The sequence below is a fragment of the Schistocerca gregaria genome, chromosome 8 (genome assembly GCF_023897955.1).
Source record: "Schistocerca gregaria isolate iqSchGreg1 chromosome 8, iqSchGreg1.2, whole genome shotgun sequence".
Taxonomy (NCBI): Eukaryota; Metazoa; Arthropoda; class Insecta; order Orthoptera; family Acrididae; genus Schistocerca; species Schistocerca gregaria.
In genome coordinates, this window is record NC_064927.1 from 134,288,402 (window position 1) to 134,307,868 (window position 19,467).

Genomic DNA, 19,467 nt, shown 5'->3' on the forward strand with positions numbered 1-19,467 from the left:
CAAGAGGGGAGAGAGCATGTAGGTGGAAAGAGTGCATTTTCAACAATCAGTTGAAGTAGCAACCAAAAAACTATTTAAGTTGGTTTGTAGAATTGAGTTGACATACCATCAGACTTTCAAAAAGGTATAATCCGCACAGTCCAAGGATAGAAAGGGTAGATAACTGTGAGAAATATTGCACAATCAGCTTAACAACGCGTGCATCCAAGAATAATAAATTGAAACGCGGAAAAGAAAACAGAATCTGTTAGATGATCAGTTTGGCTTTAGGAACAGTAAAGGCACCAGAAATGCAGTCATGATATTGCAGTTGAAAGTGGAAGCAAGTCTTGAAAAAACTCTACACACAATAGGCTTTGTCAATCAAGAAAAAGTGGTTGACACAGTATCATTGTTTCAAAATTCTCAGGAACATAGCACTTAGCTGTAAGGAAAGCCAGGTAATATAAAATATGTACAAGAACCAACAGAAAAATGGATGACCCAAGAACAAAGTGTTCAGATTAAACAGGTTACAAGAATGGACATAGTCTATCACTCTTACTGTTAAATCATACATAAAAGAATCAATATATGGCAAAAGTGCAGGTTTGTATGGAAGTGAGTTTAGACTGGGTAAACTGGAAAAGGAGGATACTGAAAATTAGGTGGCCTGATAAATGAAAAGTCTCTACAGAATCAATGAGAAAAGAAACACTTACAAGGAGGAATGGGATGGTTGTCATTTGTTAAGACATCAGTGAATAATGTTGCTGGAGGGAGTCATACAGGACTAAAACTGTAAGGGAAGACAAGAGACTGGAATGTAATCAATGAATAATTAGGGATTCAGCTTTGGGACACATCAACCCAGACGACTGATGGCCCCTCCATGCGCACACAGAAGTACATTGATGTATGATCTGCCTAATGCAAGGAAAATGTACCATACATACAGACAGACATGGTTAATAAGACGGCTGATGGAGAAATCACAGAGCATGAATCTGAACCACGTCCATTTCAAATAATAGTACAGCGTTTCACGCACTATGCCACCTCCATGTGAATCTGCAAATGTCAATAGAGGTAACTCTACAACAGATTCTTGTTGCTGCTGGGTATACAGTACTTGTACGATTGCAAATCATTTAACAAATTCAAGAGAAATTCAAATAGTAACGGGCCCTTTTAAATTATCCACAACTACTTCAACTTCCGGTAATATTCATTTGAAAAGAAATGCTATTAAACGTTTTGCAAATTTGACTGCTGATTTTCTGCAGTTTTATTTAGACTGCTGCAACTGAGTGTGCGAATCAGCTAACCGATTTAATTTTCCCTACATTACCTCATCCCGTTCACTAAACTTTTTCACAATATTTTGGATCTGATGAAATGGCATATTGTTATTTAGTTCTCGGCTAATGGGTTTCTTACGCCGCCGTTGGTCTCTCAACTACGAAAACATTGTTTCACCTATAGTACAATATAAAATTTTCATTTATTTACCAATACGGCTCTTTATTGTAAAATTACACAATTGCTAATCCGTTCAGTATAATACCAATACAGGAAATATCTTGTGACTGAAAATATGTAGGTTTTCCACACGTTTGTTACGCTTAAACATTTTTACGCGCTTTATTAAAAATTCGGTATCCATAACCTATTCTCTTGATGACAACGCACGATGGAAATCGGCGTTACTAGGAGGATTTCAAACTATTGATGACTTCTGAGCTATACTATGATCGATGCTGTAACGTTATTGAATATATTAAATGGAACATTGTCGAATCCCTATTTTCGTGCTTCACATCATTTGCCATTGCTACCAATGAGAGTTCATCACTGAGCCACTGACCAATTCTCTCCAAAACCTGCAGAGTACAGTACAAACTAGGAAGTACAAAGGAAATAATATCTCTGAGATGCAAAGATCTTACGTGTGCACCATGTTGTCTTCTATATGATTTTGATAAAATTTCTGAAACGGTGAACGATTATTAAGGGATCAGAATGTTACTTAATAGTTATTAAGTTGGTGAATGTGGTTTTTACCATTTTATTCACTTTTCAATATCATATTTTTTTCTTGATCATAACCTCTTGGATGCGTTGCAAGAATAAATAATTGTGTATAAAGCAGATTTATCGTTTTACGGAAGTTCTAGATGACTAAAGGGTTTTCTTCCCACATCACTCTCTTACATGCCAATAATGATTGGGCAAATGATTCAACAGCTGACAAACGAACGGGGGCCACGGCTTCGAATCCCGTTTGTATCTGAAGTTACAGATCTGCTATTTCCATTTGTTACCAATGTTTGCTCATTCTTCGCCTTATACAGAATTGTTTTTGTGGTATTTTTCCGTGTAAAATGTCTTCAAAACTGACATCCTCCACGAGCATCCTACAATACTGAAAATAAAAATTAGGCATCAGCGATTGTGTTCTAACAACATAGAGTGCTAGGGTATGACGCCTACTGCAGATATTTGTACATCTTAACTCCGTGTGCATCAAATCACCAGAAGTTTAGTTGGAAACTACACGCAATCTATATTTTACACAGCATACAAGTTGACGCGCTTTTTGTACTCCTCTGATGACAAGACACTCGTTCGTTCCTGTATTGATGGTGTGAACGTTTGCGGCTATTGCTTTTCAGTAAATAAAAAAATAATTTGCGGCACGTAGTTCTCTGGCGACTTGAAGATAGGAGACTTACTTTCCGTTGCACTGTGTAGTACAGTGATCAGATAATCAGCCGATATGGGTATTGTTTGGCGGCTTAGCTCAAATGAATTCAAATAGAAGTTCCCTTTTGTGTCTGAAACTTCGCCTCTATACAAAACCGTCGGAGTAAATGTGTCGTAGTTTTAGGAAATAACCGCAATATGAGGAACCACCGTGAAATTAGCCCAGTGGAAGCGAGTTTCCATGGCGTAACATTAATTGTAATGGGTTCCCTTTCTTTTAGCATTATAGATTCTGTCTGATAAAGTGAAATTTCGTATTTACATAAGGAAATTAGCTATGATAATGTGAAAAGGGTTGAAGTCCCCTGATACGGCAAACTATAGGTCGTCTTATACATTATCTGGCGCATTACTGTTTACTCAGAGCATTACATGCTAACAACACGTAGCCCGTAGCTCCGAAACCCTAAGAAACCCTTACATGCAACGAGACAGTAGGATACGCAATGAAGCTATTAAAGCCTACTTGGGTTAGCCACGATGGTGAGTTCTCAATATGAACGTTTTTTGAATACATAGAAAATTATGAGCTCCATAATGAACAACGACACAAAATTATCATTGTATAATTAATGTTTTTTTTTCAGAACTTCCTATTTTCTCCGTTGACATCCATCCTGATGGATCCAGGTTTGCAACAGGAGGACAAGGTACTATTATGTGGTTTATTTGGTATAATATGTTTGTAAACTTAATGTAAATCTTGTGTTTGGCCAAAAGCATTTATTTATATGAACAGGACACCACTTCCACAGTGCAAGTGTAGAAGAAAGATGTAGTAGCATCAGTGTATTTTCGTAAAGATCTGCACCAAGAATAGAATTGATTGATTCAGCCCATTAAATTTTGTGTGTGTGTGTGTGTGTGCATTCAGCAGCAAATGCACAGTATGTTAATTTTATACATATAGATCACAAAGGTCTAAGAATGTATTAGCCACAGTATAAAACTATGGTACATAAGAGAACCAGAAATGAACAGTTTGAAGCTATTTGATTTATCAACTATGCAGAACTATGTCCAAAGAAGAAATGGATTAAGAAATTGTGAACTGTTGGCTGGTTTGTGGGATTGAATGGACCACTCTGCTATGGTCATCGGTCGCTGTGAACTGTTAACGAAACAATTGACTCTCAGAACATAGACCTTTTGAATATCACAGTTGTCAAGATGGTTTTTAGTTGGACACATTTGGTCCATGACTGTGCTACCAGTAGTTGGCTTTGCCCTTAGTTTATTTCTAGGTGCTTTATGATCAATTGACGGAAATCACAATTTGTGGACTTTGTGTACAACAGCATTGTTACCCGTGTATTTCATCTTTTTGCAGGTGGAGATTCTGGAAGAATTGTTATTTGGAATATGGCTCCAATTGTTAGTCCAGAAATTGAAAACGATGAAAATATACCAAAAATGTTGTGCCAAATGGATAATCACCTAGGTATGCTTACAGCCTACACCTATTTGTTTCTTTCATTTTTTAATGCGGTATTTCTTACAACAAAATTTCAGATTAACGTCAACTGTAATGATCACATGGTTTCTCAAATTTTCTCTGCAGGTGGTTCATTTTAAGTGACTGCTCATATATACATGAAGCTTGGTTTGTTCTGCACTCTGTACGTCATAGATTGAAATTTCCTATGGGTTGACTCTTACACAGTAGATTACAGCAACCAGCCACTTTTTACAGTGCTATTTATTTATTTAAACAGCACCATTATTGATTACGAACTGACAGGTTCGTCTTCAGATGGCTAGTTCACGTTTTGCATTAGCTTTTTCCTTTTGTTTCCCCAACGAACGAAATTTCATTGGGGTAATGGTGCATTACAATCAAAACAAAATGTGAGACAATGTCTTTTTAACTATAATTGTGCCTCACAACAATTTTAAGTGAAGTAAACAAATTATTAAAGGGAAGACATTTCGGTGAGTAACCGAAACATTCTGTAACTTTACAGGTGTGTTTGCTACAGTCTGTGTCCTTCCTAGTTCTTGGTAAGGGTTATTTAGTGCCCACACCCCCACACTTACTTTGTTTCTGCATGCAATTCTTCCAAAATTTTCATTGGTGATTTGCCTATTATGTAATATAGCTTTTCTGAACATATCTTGCTAAACTTAAGTGTGTTAATGTGGAGGGAAAATAGATGATGGGATGCGCTACATTTCATGACATAACTACAACCTTTATTTTGTATTCACATTTTTAGTGTCACTGCCTCACAGCCAATTTGTCGCCTCTAACAAAACCTAGACCTTGGGCTAATGTTACAGGTCAATTTGTTAACAAAGATGTGATGTTGATGGGGGACGGAACTCAGTCACACTTGAACCTCATTTCCTTAACTCCTGAGGAAAAAAATCCTATGCATATAGAACTCATTACCAAGTCCAATATGACATTATAAAATGTAAAAGCCATAAAAACTCAGGGGGTTACCTTCATAGTCTCGGATGTTATTGAATTTAGCGTATGTTAAAATTCAGGAGTAAGTGAGAATAATGTATTTTTTTGTTTTCTCCACAAAAATTTCTACCACTGAGATACAGACCTCCAAACATGACACTGTGAACACCATTTTGAAGTTGCAAATTTTGGATTTTTTTTAAAAAATATGCTGTATCTCTGTAAAAGTTCTAGATATTTTGTCAGAGTTTTTTTTTTATTTGAAAGATAATTGCTTTATGATTACAGTGGTATCCTCCATTTGGACATATCTGTCAAAGTCCTTTTTCTTAATTTACAGATTCTTTTTTTTTTCTTTCAAAAATGTCAATCCAGAAAAGTTAGATCTTTTTTCTGTCGATTATTACCAATTAGTGCTATCTTCTGTGTAAAGGAGAGCTTCCACTTTTAAGTTGGACAGGTTTTATGTAAAAAAAAAAAAAAAAAAACTTTTTTTTTTTTTTTTTTTTTTTTTTTTTTTTAACTTTCAAAGGTAATATGTGTTTCTTACTAATTTCCTTGTTACAATGTTTATTTCCATTGTCTTTGTTGCAGTTATCTCTTATCACTTTCTTTGTTGCAGTTATTTCTTTTCAGTCTCATTGTTGCAGGTATTCTTACACTTTGTTGTAGTTTCTTGTCAGTTTCTTTATCGTGGTTGTTCATTGCAGGTTTCTGTATTGTAGTTGTTCAGTGCCAATTCTTTTTCTGAAAAGGCTTCTAAGAAATCTGAGACCATACAGTAAGTTCTCTGTTTTCGTGAGCAATTTGCCAGTTGACACAGTTGCAGTGTGTTTTGTGAAAAGGACTGTTTGAAATGTCTTCTGACTGGGGCCACAGGAGAGTGAAGCATGCTGACTATTTGCCTATCCATAAAAGACTGGTATAAAAGACAGACAAAAAAACAGACTTTACTCAAGTTGGGAATGAGTGTTTTCATTTGAAGAGTCTATTTCAAAGTTAAGATGTTTCCAGTGATGAATTTTTGCGTTCTAAACATTTTAACAGAATAACAACAATGATAGTATCTGAACAAGGTCAAGCTTCCCATGGTGCAGGTGATGCAGATTTTGCATCAATAGAGGAGGAACTAAATACCCTGAATCAGTCAACTTACAGAGGTAGATGTTAGTCCTGTTTAGAAAATGTGATCAGTGAAGTCGAGCCACAAGCTCTATGCCTCAAGAAAGCTCAGAGAAATTACTAAAGCAGTGGATGAATGCACTACAGAAAAACTGACCACACTTGTCAAAGTAGAAATTCCATCTTCAGAAGAAAATGAACCAAAACACTCTTTCACTTCTTGCCAAGAATTTTTCACAAATATCAATTCAGCTGTTGAATATTGTGCACCCTACAGTGAAAGGGTGCAAGTTTTAACTATTGTTCCAGAGACATTTTCAAAGAAAACAATTTTGAGCGATATTCCATCAGTATCAAAGTACATTGTAGACAACTCAAGAAATGTGAGGTCTGTAAAAGGAGTCTTTGGAAGGCCAGATCCCTATTATGTTCATCCTATAGAAGCAGCCTAAGTTTAAGTAGTGCATTCATTTTATCTGGAAGATAAGTAGAACTGTTCTCGCCAGAGTGACAACAAAAAAGGCACTATATCTGTAACAGTTGAAAGTCAGAAAGTTATGTAAGTGAAGAGGTACATGACTGGTGGTATTAAAGAAACTTAATAGCAATTTATAAGAGCAACTATACAACTTCACATGTTGAAAGATCAAAATTTTATGCACTGCAATCCAAGTGGGTAGTTCCGCACCCATCTAGAGATGTCTGTTTGTATGTGTACTGTGTGAATTTTGAACGTTGTATGGTAACTTTGAAGAACTTACTGGAGCACATGACGTATGACACCTTGGTTGTTGGGTGTGTGAAGTCATTAGTAGTCTGTTATGTAAAGCAAGATACTTGTTTGTTTCAAGAATGTGGCAACTGCCTTGGACAGAGAGGACTGTCTGTACAGCCACTTGGCCAGAAGATGTAGCAGAAAACTCTGCAGAAATTACATATGTGACATGGGAGGAAAGCAAACTAATTAAGAAAACTGTTGCCTTTGACAGTCTCATTGATGAACTTGGTAAATGGTCAGTGAAAGGAATAACACACCAGCATCTGAATAAATTGCAAGAACAACACATTGCAGAAGTGAAAGGGTGTGTACAGGCTGAAGAACTATGTTTAGTGCTTCACTGTGATTTTGCTGAGAACTGGTCTTTAATTCTCCCACAAGAAGTACAAGGGTATCATTGGAGTAATAACCAGGTTTCAATTTTTACAGGAGTGACATATTTTCAAAACAAGACCACAAGTGTTACAGTTATAAGTGATGACATAGGCCATGACTCAGTACATGCCTTGCTAGCAATGTGCAAAATTCTTCAACTGCAAACAGGGGCAGAGATCATCATTATTTCTAATGGTGCTCCTAGTCATTTTAAAAATTGTTACCAGCTGTTTGAATTGAGTAAGTTGCTTGTGCCAACTGACTGGGTATACAGTGCTACTGGTCACAGGAAGAGTCCTTGTGATGGTGTAGGAGGCCTGCTGAAGCACCATGCTACAAAACACAATCTTTCGAGATCAAATACAGCTGCAATTCAGATTGCTGAGGATTTTACGAGTCTCGTGAAATCTTGCACATCCACAGCCCTCATTCTTTTGTCCAAAGAGGAGATCAAAGAATTCCGTGAGTGGAAAAAAAAAAGAAGAATGGTCCAAACAAACTACTCCTGCGAAAGAAATTCAGAAGACCCGTTTCTGGACTCAAAGTGATGGGCAAACTCATATTGCATGCACTTTAAAGAGCAAGAGAGAAGAAATTTCATTCATTCAGCCAACACCTTAGAAACAGCAGGATAATATACGGATTCACAACCTGAGAAGATGAGTGTTTGTGGTGTGTGTGTGTGTATACGAAATTGTAGTGAACTTTATGCTAACACATGGACCAGCTACTGGATATAGGTTTCCCACTGAAGGACAGCAACAACGCCATCAGTGCTCACTTCCTGTTCACAGTGTTTTGACGATTGTAAGTGCTCTAGTTCCTATTGGTTCAACAGGAACACATGACTGTATATCAAAAAAAGATACTGAAGCAGTGGAACACACTTTTAGTTCATTGACTGTCTAATTTCAGTTCAATACAGAGTGCACAGAAGTGGTATAAAGTGAAGCTTTTAAGTCTTCAAACCTTTCACATACATTTTGGAACCATTTAAAATGCTTGAAAAATGAGTCTCTTACTCATCTTTCAAAACTAAAATTGTGTTAAATAAGGCTAGGTTTTGATGTTTATGAGCCTGTTGTGTGATAATGTGGTAATAAAACAGGTTTTATGTATGGCAAAAATTTCAGTTGCTTATAAAACCTGTTCAACCTGAAAGTGGAAGCTCTCCTTTTCGGCGATTGTAAAACTATATGGTGCTAATCAACAGGAAAGAAATCAAAATTTTATGGAATGGCATTTTTGAAGAAAAAGATCCATAAATTATAAGTAAAGTTCAGAATGCTGTAGCTAATAAAATAACTTTGACAGATAAGTCCAAATGAAGGATTTCTTTGTAATCATAAAGCAGCTGTCCTTCAAATAAGAAAAACCCCCAACAAATTATCTGGAACTGATCCAGAGGTACAGCACTTTAATTTTTTTTTCCAAAATTTACAGCTTCAAAATGGTATGTGCAGTATCATCTTTGGAGGGCTGTATCTTGGAACAGTTTTTTTAAGAAAACAAAAATGTGTGTGTTTCTTACTCAGTTTGACATTTTAACATCTGAGATGATGAAAGTAATATTTTTTCCTATCCTTTCAGTATTGATATGGACTATGCCATAAGTAAATAAATAAATAAAATTACTGCATACGACAGCTGATGTGATATGAAGTCTTGATGTAAGTAAGGGCCTATAGCAGTTAGAATAAATTGAACGATGCAAAGTGATAGCCTATAAAACAAAGAACATGAATGAAAAGTGTTTGCTGCAGAGAAGGATAAATTTGATAATACTGATAGTTATATAATTCCAATCCCAAAGAAAGCAGGTGTCAGCAGGTGTGAAAATTACTGAACTATCAGTTTAATAAATCATGGCTACAAAATACTAACACACATTATTTGCAGAGGAATGGAAAAAGTCGTAGAAGCCGACCTCAGGGAAGATAAGTTTGGATTCCATAGAAATGTTCGAACACGCGAGGCAATACTGACCCAATGACTTATCTTAGAAGATAGATCAAGGAAAGGCGAACATACATTTCTAACATTTGTAGACTCACTGAAAGCTTTTGACAATGTTGACTGGGGTAAAATAAAAGGAGAGAAAGGCTGTTCACAATTTTTACAGGAACAAGACAGCAATTATTACTACAAGAGTCGAGTGGTGTGAAAGGGAAGCAGCGATTGAAAAGGGAGTAAGACAGGGTTGTAACCTATCCCCGATGTTATTCAATCCGTATATTGAGCAAGCAGTGAAGGAAACAAAAGAAAAATTCAGAGTAGGAATTAAAATCCATGGGAAAGAAATGGAAACTTTGTAATTCTGTCAGAGACAGCAAAGGACCTGGAAGAGCGGTTGAACAGAATGGACAGTGTCTTGAAAGGAGGATGTGAGATGACCACCATCAAAAGCAAAAGGAGAATAATGGAATGTAGTCAAATTAAATCAGGTGATGCTGAGGGAATTAGATTAGGAAATAAGACACTGAAAGTAGTAGGTGAGTTTTTTTTTTCTTTGTAGAGCAAAATAACTGAGGATTGTCGAAGTAGAGAGGATATAAAATGTAGATGGTCTCTGGTAAGGCAACTGTTTCTGAAGAAGAGAAATTTGTTAACATAAAGTATAGATTTGAGTGTCCGAAAGTTAGTGAAACATGGACAATAAATATTTTAGACAAGAAGAGAATAGAAGCTTTCAAAATGTGGTGCTACAGAAGCATGCTGAAGATTGGATGGGTAGATCAAGTAAAATGAGGAGGTACTGAATTGGGGAGAAGAGGAATTTGTGGCACAACCTAACCAAAAGAAGGATCCGGTTGGTAGGACACATTCTGAGGCATCAAGGGATCACTATGTGTGGAGGGTGAAAATCACAGGGGGAGACCAAGAGATGAATACACTAAGCAGGTTCAGAAGGATGTAGGTTGCAGTAGTCTTGCTTTTAGAAAAGTGTTACGAGAAATTTGTTACATAAGCCATGAAGACTAAATGCTTGCTCCAGATCACATCAGATAGTGCTCAAAGTAAACAATTTCAACATTATGCAATACTGTACATAGAGGACAGACATCAGGTATTATTTAAATGAAAGCTTCATGGTTAATTGCAACATGATTCATTTTTTTATAGTTTTGTGTTATCTTTTGGAGATTTCTGCTGAACTGATCACACAAATACTATTATAGACAGAAGGGCAGGTGCTAAATACCAGTCCAGAATAAAGTATCTTGACCTGTTGTACCTGTTCAGTGACAGAGAGTCCTCATAACACTATCCTTTTGTGTAGCTTTCATCTATCTAAGATTCAAGACCTGGAGTGACAAATAATAATTTTAAAAACTATTCGTTTCATGGGTTGTTTGTTTAGTGAACATGCTTAAAAGTTTAGGATCAACACGGAGATAAATGGAATCTTAGCTTCATAAGAGAAAGAAGGTACCTAGCGACAATAGTACGGGAATAAAACTAAACTCAGAACAAGATAGCAGTAAACATTAAATCCATGAAGGTTCAGTGCTACATCTATTTCAGAGTTTAATCCACCTAAATGATCCAACATTGACCTCAAAGGAGTGTTCAAAAACTCTTAATTCTTCTTGAAGAGATTAGCATGTTCATCAAAAGGCAGCTTTGACTATAGCATACGTATTTCAGGAGACGGTTGAATCGGCCTACCACAGGTTCACACTAAAAAAATCATGTTCTGAGAGTTGGGTTGATGTGGGGGGAGGAGACCAAACTGCGAGGTCATCGCTCTCATCGAATTAGGGAGGAACCATCCCGGCATTTGCCTGAAGCAATTTAGGGAAATCATGGGAAACCTAAATCAGAATGGCCAGACACAAGATTGAACTGCCATCCTCTCAAATGCAAGTCCAGTGTGCTAACCACTGTGCCACCTCACTTGGTCATATTCTGAAATTTCAAAGGAGTAAAAAAGAATCTTCTGGTACCAGAAATAAATACTAATGAGCATGTGCAAGGTGAAATGGCACGTGTAAAATTACTTAGTGCTCAGTAGGCTAACAAACTAAAATGGCATCAATACATATGCCTACATAAATTAATCAAGTTACTCAGCTTACGCCCCTCTCTCCTCTTCTTCCCCTGACTCAGTTGTATCATTCATTATATTGTCTTGAAAAACTAGGTTGCTGTTATGTTGACCTAGAAGATGCGAGAATATCAATATGGTAGTAGTCATTGATATTGGCCCCTTGTAGAACTCTGCCCATGGGTGAAAATCAGCCTCTCTTAATACTTCACTTCATAGGCTTATGGATACAAGGCGTACTAATGTAAAATGTGTTACTCTTTTATGAGACTTAAATGTACAGAGTAAGCACGAAGTCTTGCCCTGATTGTAATAATAACCATTTGACATAATAATTTACATTTTTTGCTGTTACTTAGTTTAGTGTTACTAGTTTTTTTTAAAGACCACTTATGTTAGTAAACCTCAATAGGTACTGCCTTGGTAGCTCGGAGAATGTTGAGGTGGTATTCCAGTTCCCGCAAGGTGTTTCCTAACGTGTTCTGTCACAGTACCCACAGCAGCTTGTATCCTAGCCTTCAGTTTGTCGTCGTCAGCAACTGGTGTGACAAAGACTCTTTCCTTGATATAGCCCCCGCCCCCGCTCCCCCCACCCCCCCCAAAAAAAAAAAAAAAAAAAAAAAAAAAAAAAAAAAGTCAAGGGACGTAAAGTCTGGAGAGGGGAGTAATGTCTGGATTGGAAGGAGTGCTATACCATGACAGAGTCTTCGTCACACCAGTTGCTGACGTCAATGAACTGAAGGCTAGGATACAAGCTGCTGTGGGTATTGTGACGGAACACCTGTTATGAAACACCTGGCGGGAACTGGAATATCGCCTCAACATTATTCGAGATACCAAGGGTGCACATGTTGAGGTTTACTAACATAAGTGGTCTTTTTTTCTTAATAAAAAATTAAAAAAAACTAGTAACTGTAACCTATGTAACGGCATCAAATATAACTTATTATGTCAAACAGTTTTTCTGTTATAAATGTTTATAATCAAGGTAAGTCTTTTTTTTAAAAAAATCATTATCAATGCAAATGTAACATGCTCCTTCATGGCAGCTGCTGATACATGAGACAGCTCATCCCCCCCCCCAATCCCTCACAGTTCGTGAGCACTATTTAGCTACCAACAGTGAAAATAAGGTATATCTCCAACTTAGGCATGGTGGAACACCTCTTTCGGAGGAAGTAATAGGGAGAGAAGAGCAAGTAGACGAAGGTGACAAGGGAGGTGACATTCTGCAACAAGAATTTGACAGAGCTCTAAAAGAACTACGGGACAACAAAGGGCTGTTGATTAGATTAGATTTGCACTTGTTGCATAGATCATGAATACGACACTTCGTAATGATGTGAATGTGTCAGGTTAATAAAAAGTGTCTATACAAGATATTACATTAGACAGAGTATTACATGACACTCTTTTTTTTGGGGGGGTTGGGAAATTACCCGCTTACTATGTCAAAAAATTCATCTAATGAGTAGAAGGAGTTGCCATTAAGAAATTCTTGTACTTTCCTTTTAAATGCTATGTAGCTATCTGTCAGACTTTTGATGCTATTAGGTAAGTGACCATAGACTTTTGTGGCAGCATAACTTACCCCCTTCTGAGCCCAAGTTAGATTTAACCTTGAGTAGTGAAGATCATCCTTTCTCCTAGTGTTGTAGCCATGTACACTGCTATTACTTTTGAATTCGTTCGGATTGTTAATAACAAATTTCATAAGTGAATATATATATTGTGAGGCTACAGTGAAGATTTCTAGCTCTTTAAATAAGTGTCTGCAGAATGATCTTGGATGAGCTCCAGCTACACCTTTTGTGCAACCCCAGAATATGATGCCATACGAAAACAGAAAATGAAAATAGGCGTGGTAAGCTAATTTACTCAGATGTACATCGCCAAAATTTGCAATGACCCTAATAGCATAAGTAGCTGAACTCAAATGTTTCAGCAGATCCACAGTTTTTTTTCCCAGTTCAACCCCTCATCAATGCATACACCTAGAAATTTTTAATATTCTACCTTAGCTACCGATTTCTGGTCGAAGTCTATATTTATTAATGGTGACATTCCATTTACTGCGTGGAACTGTATATACTGTGTTTTGTCAAAGTTTAATGATAGCCCATTTCCAGAGAACCACTTAATGATTTTCTGAAAAACATCGTTTACAATTTCACCAATTAATTCTTGTCTGTTGGGTGTGATAGCTATATGTGTATCATCAGCAGAAAGTACCAGCTTTGCATCTTCGTGAATATAGAATGGCAAGTCATTAATATATATTAAGAACAGCAGAGGACCGAAGACCGAACCTTGTGGCACTCCATTCTTGATTGTTTCCCAGTTTGAGAAATCACCAATTTTTTGCATATTATGTGAACTGCTTATTTCAACTTTCTGCACTCTTCCAGTTAGGTATGATTTAAAACATTTGAGCACTGTCCCATTCAAACCACCGTACTTAAGCTTATCTAGAAGTATTCCATGATTTACAAAATCAAAAGCCTTTGATAGATCACAAAAAATCCCAACGGGTGACTTCCGGTTACTCAGAGCATTTAATATTTCATTAGTGAAAGTATATATAGCATTTTCTGTTGAAAATCCCTTCGGGAAACCAAACTGACATTTTGTTAAAACTTTATTGTTACAAAGGTGTGAAGGTACTCTACATTACATTACTTTTTCAAGAATTTTGGATAAAGCAGTCAGAAGAGAGATTGGGCAGTAGTTGTTGACATCAAACATATTCCCTTTTTTATGCAGTGGTTTAACAATGACACACTTCTGTCTATCTGGGAAAATACCCTGCTTCAGAGAGTAATTACATATGTGGCTAAGAATCCCACTTATTTCTTGGGAACAAGCTTTTATTATCCTGCTGTAAATGCCATCAATTCCATGTGAGCTTTTATTCTTGAGAGAGTTTATTATCTTCTTAATTTCAGAAAAAGAGATGGGTGGAATTTCAATTGTATCAAATGGTGTGGGTAGGGCCTCTTCCATTAACTGCCTTGCTTCTTCTGATGAACATTTAGATCCTATTTTCTCTACAACATTTAAAAAATGATTATTCAAAATGTTTTCGACTTCCGGCTTGTTGTTTATCAAGTTTCCGCTTGCTTTGATGGTGATGCCATCATCCTGTACTCTTGGTTGCCCTGTCTCCCTTGTAATAATATTCCAAATTGTTTTGGTTTTGTTATCAAAGGTATTAATCTCAGACATGATGCACATACTTCTGGACTTTTTCATAACCTTTCTTAATGTAGCACAGTAGTTTTTATAATATTTGACTGCTTCTGGTTCATTACTCTTTCTTGTTGTTAAATACAGTTCCCTTTTGTGGTTACAAGATGTTTTTATTCCTTTAGTAAGACAAGGTTTTTTGCGTGGTTTCTTATAATTAGACTTAACTACTTTCCTGGGGAAACAGTTTTCAAATTCTCTTACAAGTGTGTCATGAAATGAGTTATATTTTAAATTAGCCTCGGGTTCCTTGTACACCTCATCCCAGTATAACTACTAAAGATTTTTCTCTGAAATTTCTAATTGTTGAGTCATTAATTAAACGCACAACTTTGGAGGGTAGTTTTGAATTAATGAATGGAGCTATGTCATATACTGTAACTAGCTGAGCATCACAATCAGAAAGACCGTTCTCAACAGGACAAGACTTTTTTTTTTTAAACCTATCTTGGTCTATAAAAGTGTTATCTATCAATGTGCTGCTGTCCTTTACTATCCGAGTTGGAAAATTAATGACAGAGGTCAGATTAAAAGAACCGAGCAAGACTTCCAGGTCATTCTTCCTATTACACTCTTTCAGTAAATCAATATTGAAGTCCCCACAATTAATAATTTGCTTTCCCCTATCTGACAGATAGCACAACAAGGCTTCCAAGTTTTCCAGGAATAAATGAAAGTTTCCTGAAGGGGGACGTATATACTGTTACAATTATAAAAGAGCCCCCCTTCAGTTTAAGTTGGCAGGCACATGCTTCTATATGTTGCTCTAGAGAAAACTTTTTTGTATCTAAGCTTTTTATGCAGTGATAACTTTTGACATATATGGCAACTCCTCCTCTCACCTTATTCTCTCTACTCATATGTGCAGCTAGTTTATAACCACTGATATTTACCTTTTCCATATTAGACACAATGTGATGCTCAGACAGGCATAGTATATCTATTACATTATCAGATTCAATGTCATCTAAACAAACTAGTAGCTCATCTACTTTATTCTTCAATGCCGGAATATTTTGGTGAAAAATGGTAACATTATTATTTACTTTCCTCTTGTGGGAATTTTGTGAGTTTCAGACCTCTTTAGCACCTGCGTGCCTGAACTTCTCATTGGACACTGAGAACTAATAAACTAATTAAAAAAAACTGCAGAACTAATAAAGAATGCTGGTGACAGCATGAAAATGATGCCGCTTAAACTTATTAGGTCCACCTATAACACAGAAGAGATACTGACAGACTAGACCAAAGAAGGCAGCATCTACAAAATGTGAACAGTACCGAACTCTAAGCCTAATATCACGTGCATCAAAAATTCTCATAAAAATAGTTCTGAAGAGAGCTGAAGAGAAGGTGAAGGATATGAGTGAAGATCAGCTTGGTTTCAGAAGGGGATTGGTGAGTTTATGTAAGTCAAGAATGACTTTAAGATGAGGAAATCGCCATTATCAAGGTATTAACACGATTCACGTTGTCCGTCGCACTTCACATAGTGTAGACCGGGAACTGTCTGCCAGGCATGCCTGATGTAAAACTGACTGGGCAAGGCCCGTGCTGCCTGAGTTGTTGTTGTTCTGCTGGCAGAGGGCGTTGCCGAATTCTCATGTTCCCTCTGGTGGACACCGGGACTTTACTTGCGGCAACTACTGTCTGTGACGCGCCGTGCCAAGGTGCGCCTCCCACAATCTTTCTGGTGGCTACTGCACCCCTCCTCCCTGTGGAGGGTGGGGGGGGGGGGGGGGGGGGTGAAGCCACAGGGAGTTAGTGCATCGGAAGGTGGAGTGTCATGCAGCAGCAATGACCTCCATATCCATTGGTATGCTGGAGTCGGGGGTATCTGCCAACCCTCGAGCTGGAACCTTTGCATACGGTTGGAAGTGACCCACACGAAGAGGCCCTCATTGTCCCACCATCGGAGCCTGGGACAGAACGGGTGACAAGCTGTCGAACTCTGGATCCTGTTCCACCTCGGGAGGGGCAAGACCCAGTGGCGGGGACGATGGGGAAGGCACGACCACAGGGGAAGCTGGTGCCTGAGGGGTCGCAGGGTGGGTGCCCAAACGTGGACGTAGCTGATTTTGGTGACGACGCACCTCCCTGTCCCCCGCCTTCAAGGTATAGAGCCAGTGGCCATTGCGGCGCAGGACCACTGCCGGTATCCAACATGGATTGCGACCAAACCCACGTGCCCAGACCGACATACCTGGTGGAAAGCCGGGTACCCCGTTTTGCGAAGACTGGAGAGGACCAGGCCAGAGGAGGTGCAGCAGAGTCCTAGGTTGATGCCCGTGGAGGAGCTCTGCGGGACTGCATTCTCCCATCAGTGTGGTCCGGTGTGCCATCAGGAAAAACGTCAAGGCCTCCTCCGCAGGAAATTCGTGCACATACTTTTTCATCTGTGTCTTAAATATGCGCACCATGCGCTCAGCTTCCCCATTCGGTTGTGAATAAAGGGGGGAAGAGCAAACATGCCGAATACTGGAGCACCTACAAAAATCCTGGAAGGTCTGCGAAATAAACTGAGGTCCATTGTCCGAAACCAAGGTGACTGGCAGACCTTCCACAGAAATGATTTTTGCGAGTGCCTGGATTACAACTTCTGAATTGGTTTAGAAGCAGCGAACCACATATGGGAATCGGGAATAAGCATCAATGACAATGAGCCAAAAGCCATTGAGAAATGGGCCCGCAAAATCTATGTGAATACGTTCCCATGTCTGGGTTGCAGGCAGCCATGAAGAGAATGCTGACCTGGAAGACGCCTGTTGGCTCACACCTGGGAACAGGCAGCCACCAAGTGCTCAATTTCTCTGTTAATACCAGTCCAGTACACATGTCTGCGAGCCAAGGTTTTAGTACGGGAAACACTCCAGTACCCCTCATGTAATAACATGAGGAGCTCCCTTCGCAAACTTGCAGGAACAACCACACGAGGAGCTGTATCATCGGTAACCAGAAAGAGAACTCCTTCCAAGATTGAGAGGCGGTCTCATAGAACAAAATAATTACGAAGAGGGTCCGAGGCCCGGCCTGGAGGTCGGGACGACCATCCCTGCTGAACGAGGCGAACTACTTGCTGGAGAACCGGGTCGGCTGCCGTTTCCCTGGCGACTCTAGAACTAGTGATCAGGATGCTGTCAACTGCTTGGCAGGACGCCACATCCAAATGAAAACACGTAATCTCCTCCCGATTGAACTTAGGATCCAGGCTCACCGGAAGACAGAAAAGAGCGTTGGCGTTGGAATGCTGTCCAGTAGGGTGAAAATGAATGTCATAATGGTACTTAGAGAGGAACAAGGCCCAGCGCTGCAGTCTGTGGGCCGCCCTATCTGGAATCTGAGAGGTGGGGCCAAATAATGATGTTAATAGCTTGTGGTCAGTGATTAACTGAAACTTCACGCCATACAAGGAAGAGTGAAACTTGGTAACAGCATAGACAATAGCCAAAGCCTCTTTTTCCACCTGGGAGTAACGGGCCTGCGTGGGACTAAGAGTCTTAGATGCAAAGGCCAGTGGCTGCTCGGAGCCATCTGCATTGCGGTGGGCCAGGACCACCCCCACATCATACTGTGAAGCATCTGTAGCCAGGACCAACGGCTTATTGGGGACAAAAGTAGCCAAACAAGGTGCTGACGTGAGGAGGCCATTCAACGAGGTGAACGCTCGCTCGCATGCAGGCGATGAATCAAATGGCACACCCTTGCACAGAAGGCGATACAGAGGCGGGTTATGGTGGAAGCCCTGGGAATGAATTGGTGGTAATAGGCAATCTTGCCTAAAAAAGCTTGTAACTCCTTCAGCGAAGCGGGCCACGGAAGGTTGACGATACCTTGGGCCAAACTTCCTAGCGGCTGGACGCCATGCCAAGAAATGGTGTAGTCCACATACTCAATGGACGGTTGGAAGAAGTTTGACTTACGCAGGTTGTAATGCAGGCCCACAGACTTCAATTTGAGAAAGAGGGTTCGAAGGTTGTGCAAGTGTTCCTTCATGCTGCAACCTGTGACAATTATGTCGTCCAGGTAATTAATACAATGAGGGATTGTCGATGTGATGTGCTCAAGATAATGCTGACATATCGCCGGGGCACTGGATATTCCGAAGGCCAACTGCTGGTATTGGTGAAGGCCAAACAGGGTGTTGATGACCGCCAGCCATTTGGAGTCCTCATCAAGAGGTATCTGATGATAAACCTCCGAAAGTTCGATTTTCGATAAATATTGGCCTCCCACCATGTCGGAGAACAATTTATCAGAACGAGGCAAGGGATAGGTGTCCACCACCAATTGGGAATTAATGGTGGCCTTGAAATCGCCACAAAGATGTAATTTTCCTGAGAGTTTCCTGACTAGAAGAAATGGGAAGAACGACCCCAAGGGCTGTCAGCCGGTCTAGCTCTGCTTTTACCTGAGGGCGGAGAGCCAAGGGGATCTGCCTCACACGTAGAAAATACGGGCGAGGCGACGCCTTCTACGTTAAGTGAGCTTCAAAGTCTGGAACACGCCCCAGGCCCTCCTCAAAGATATCCTTAAACTCAGAGGTCAAAGATTCCAATTATTGATAGGAAACATCTTCGGAAACCAACTGTATGGTGCCTGCGATAGAAAAACCGAAATCTTGAAAGGCATCCAATCCAAAAAGGTTAGCGGAGCTCCCATCACTGACAACAATACAAGTAGGAGGCCGAGTGACTGATTTGTAAGTAACATCGGTAGTGAATTGACCCATAACCACAGAGA

General features: G+C 39.2%; 1 protein-coding gene across 1 annotated transcript in view; it reads left to right on the forward strand.

The window, feature by feature from the left end:
• The first annotated feature begins 1,491 nt into the window (after nt 1–1,491).
• The window catches only part of LOC126285323 (protein HIRA), a 236,297-nt gene continuing 218,321 nt past the window's right edge, over nt 1,492–19,467 (forward strand). The window contains exons 1-3 of the mRNA XM_049984625.1: nt 1,492–3,228; nt 3,333–3,395; nt 4,076–4,186. Coding sequence (XP_049840582.1) covers nt 3,192–3,228; nt 3,333–3,395; nt 4,076–4,186 — 211 coding nt within the window. The 5' untranslated portion in view covers nt 1,492–3,191. The remainder of the gene's footprint in view (nt 3,229–3,332; nt 3,396–4,075; nt 4,187–19,467) is intronic.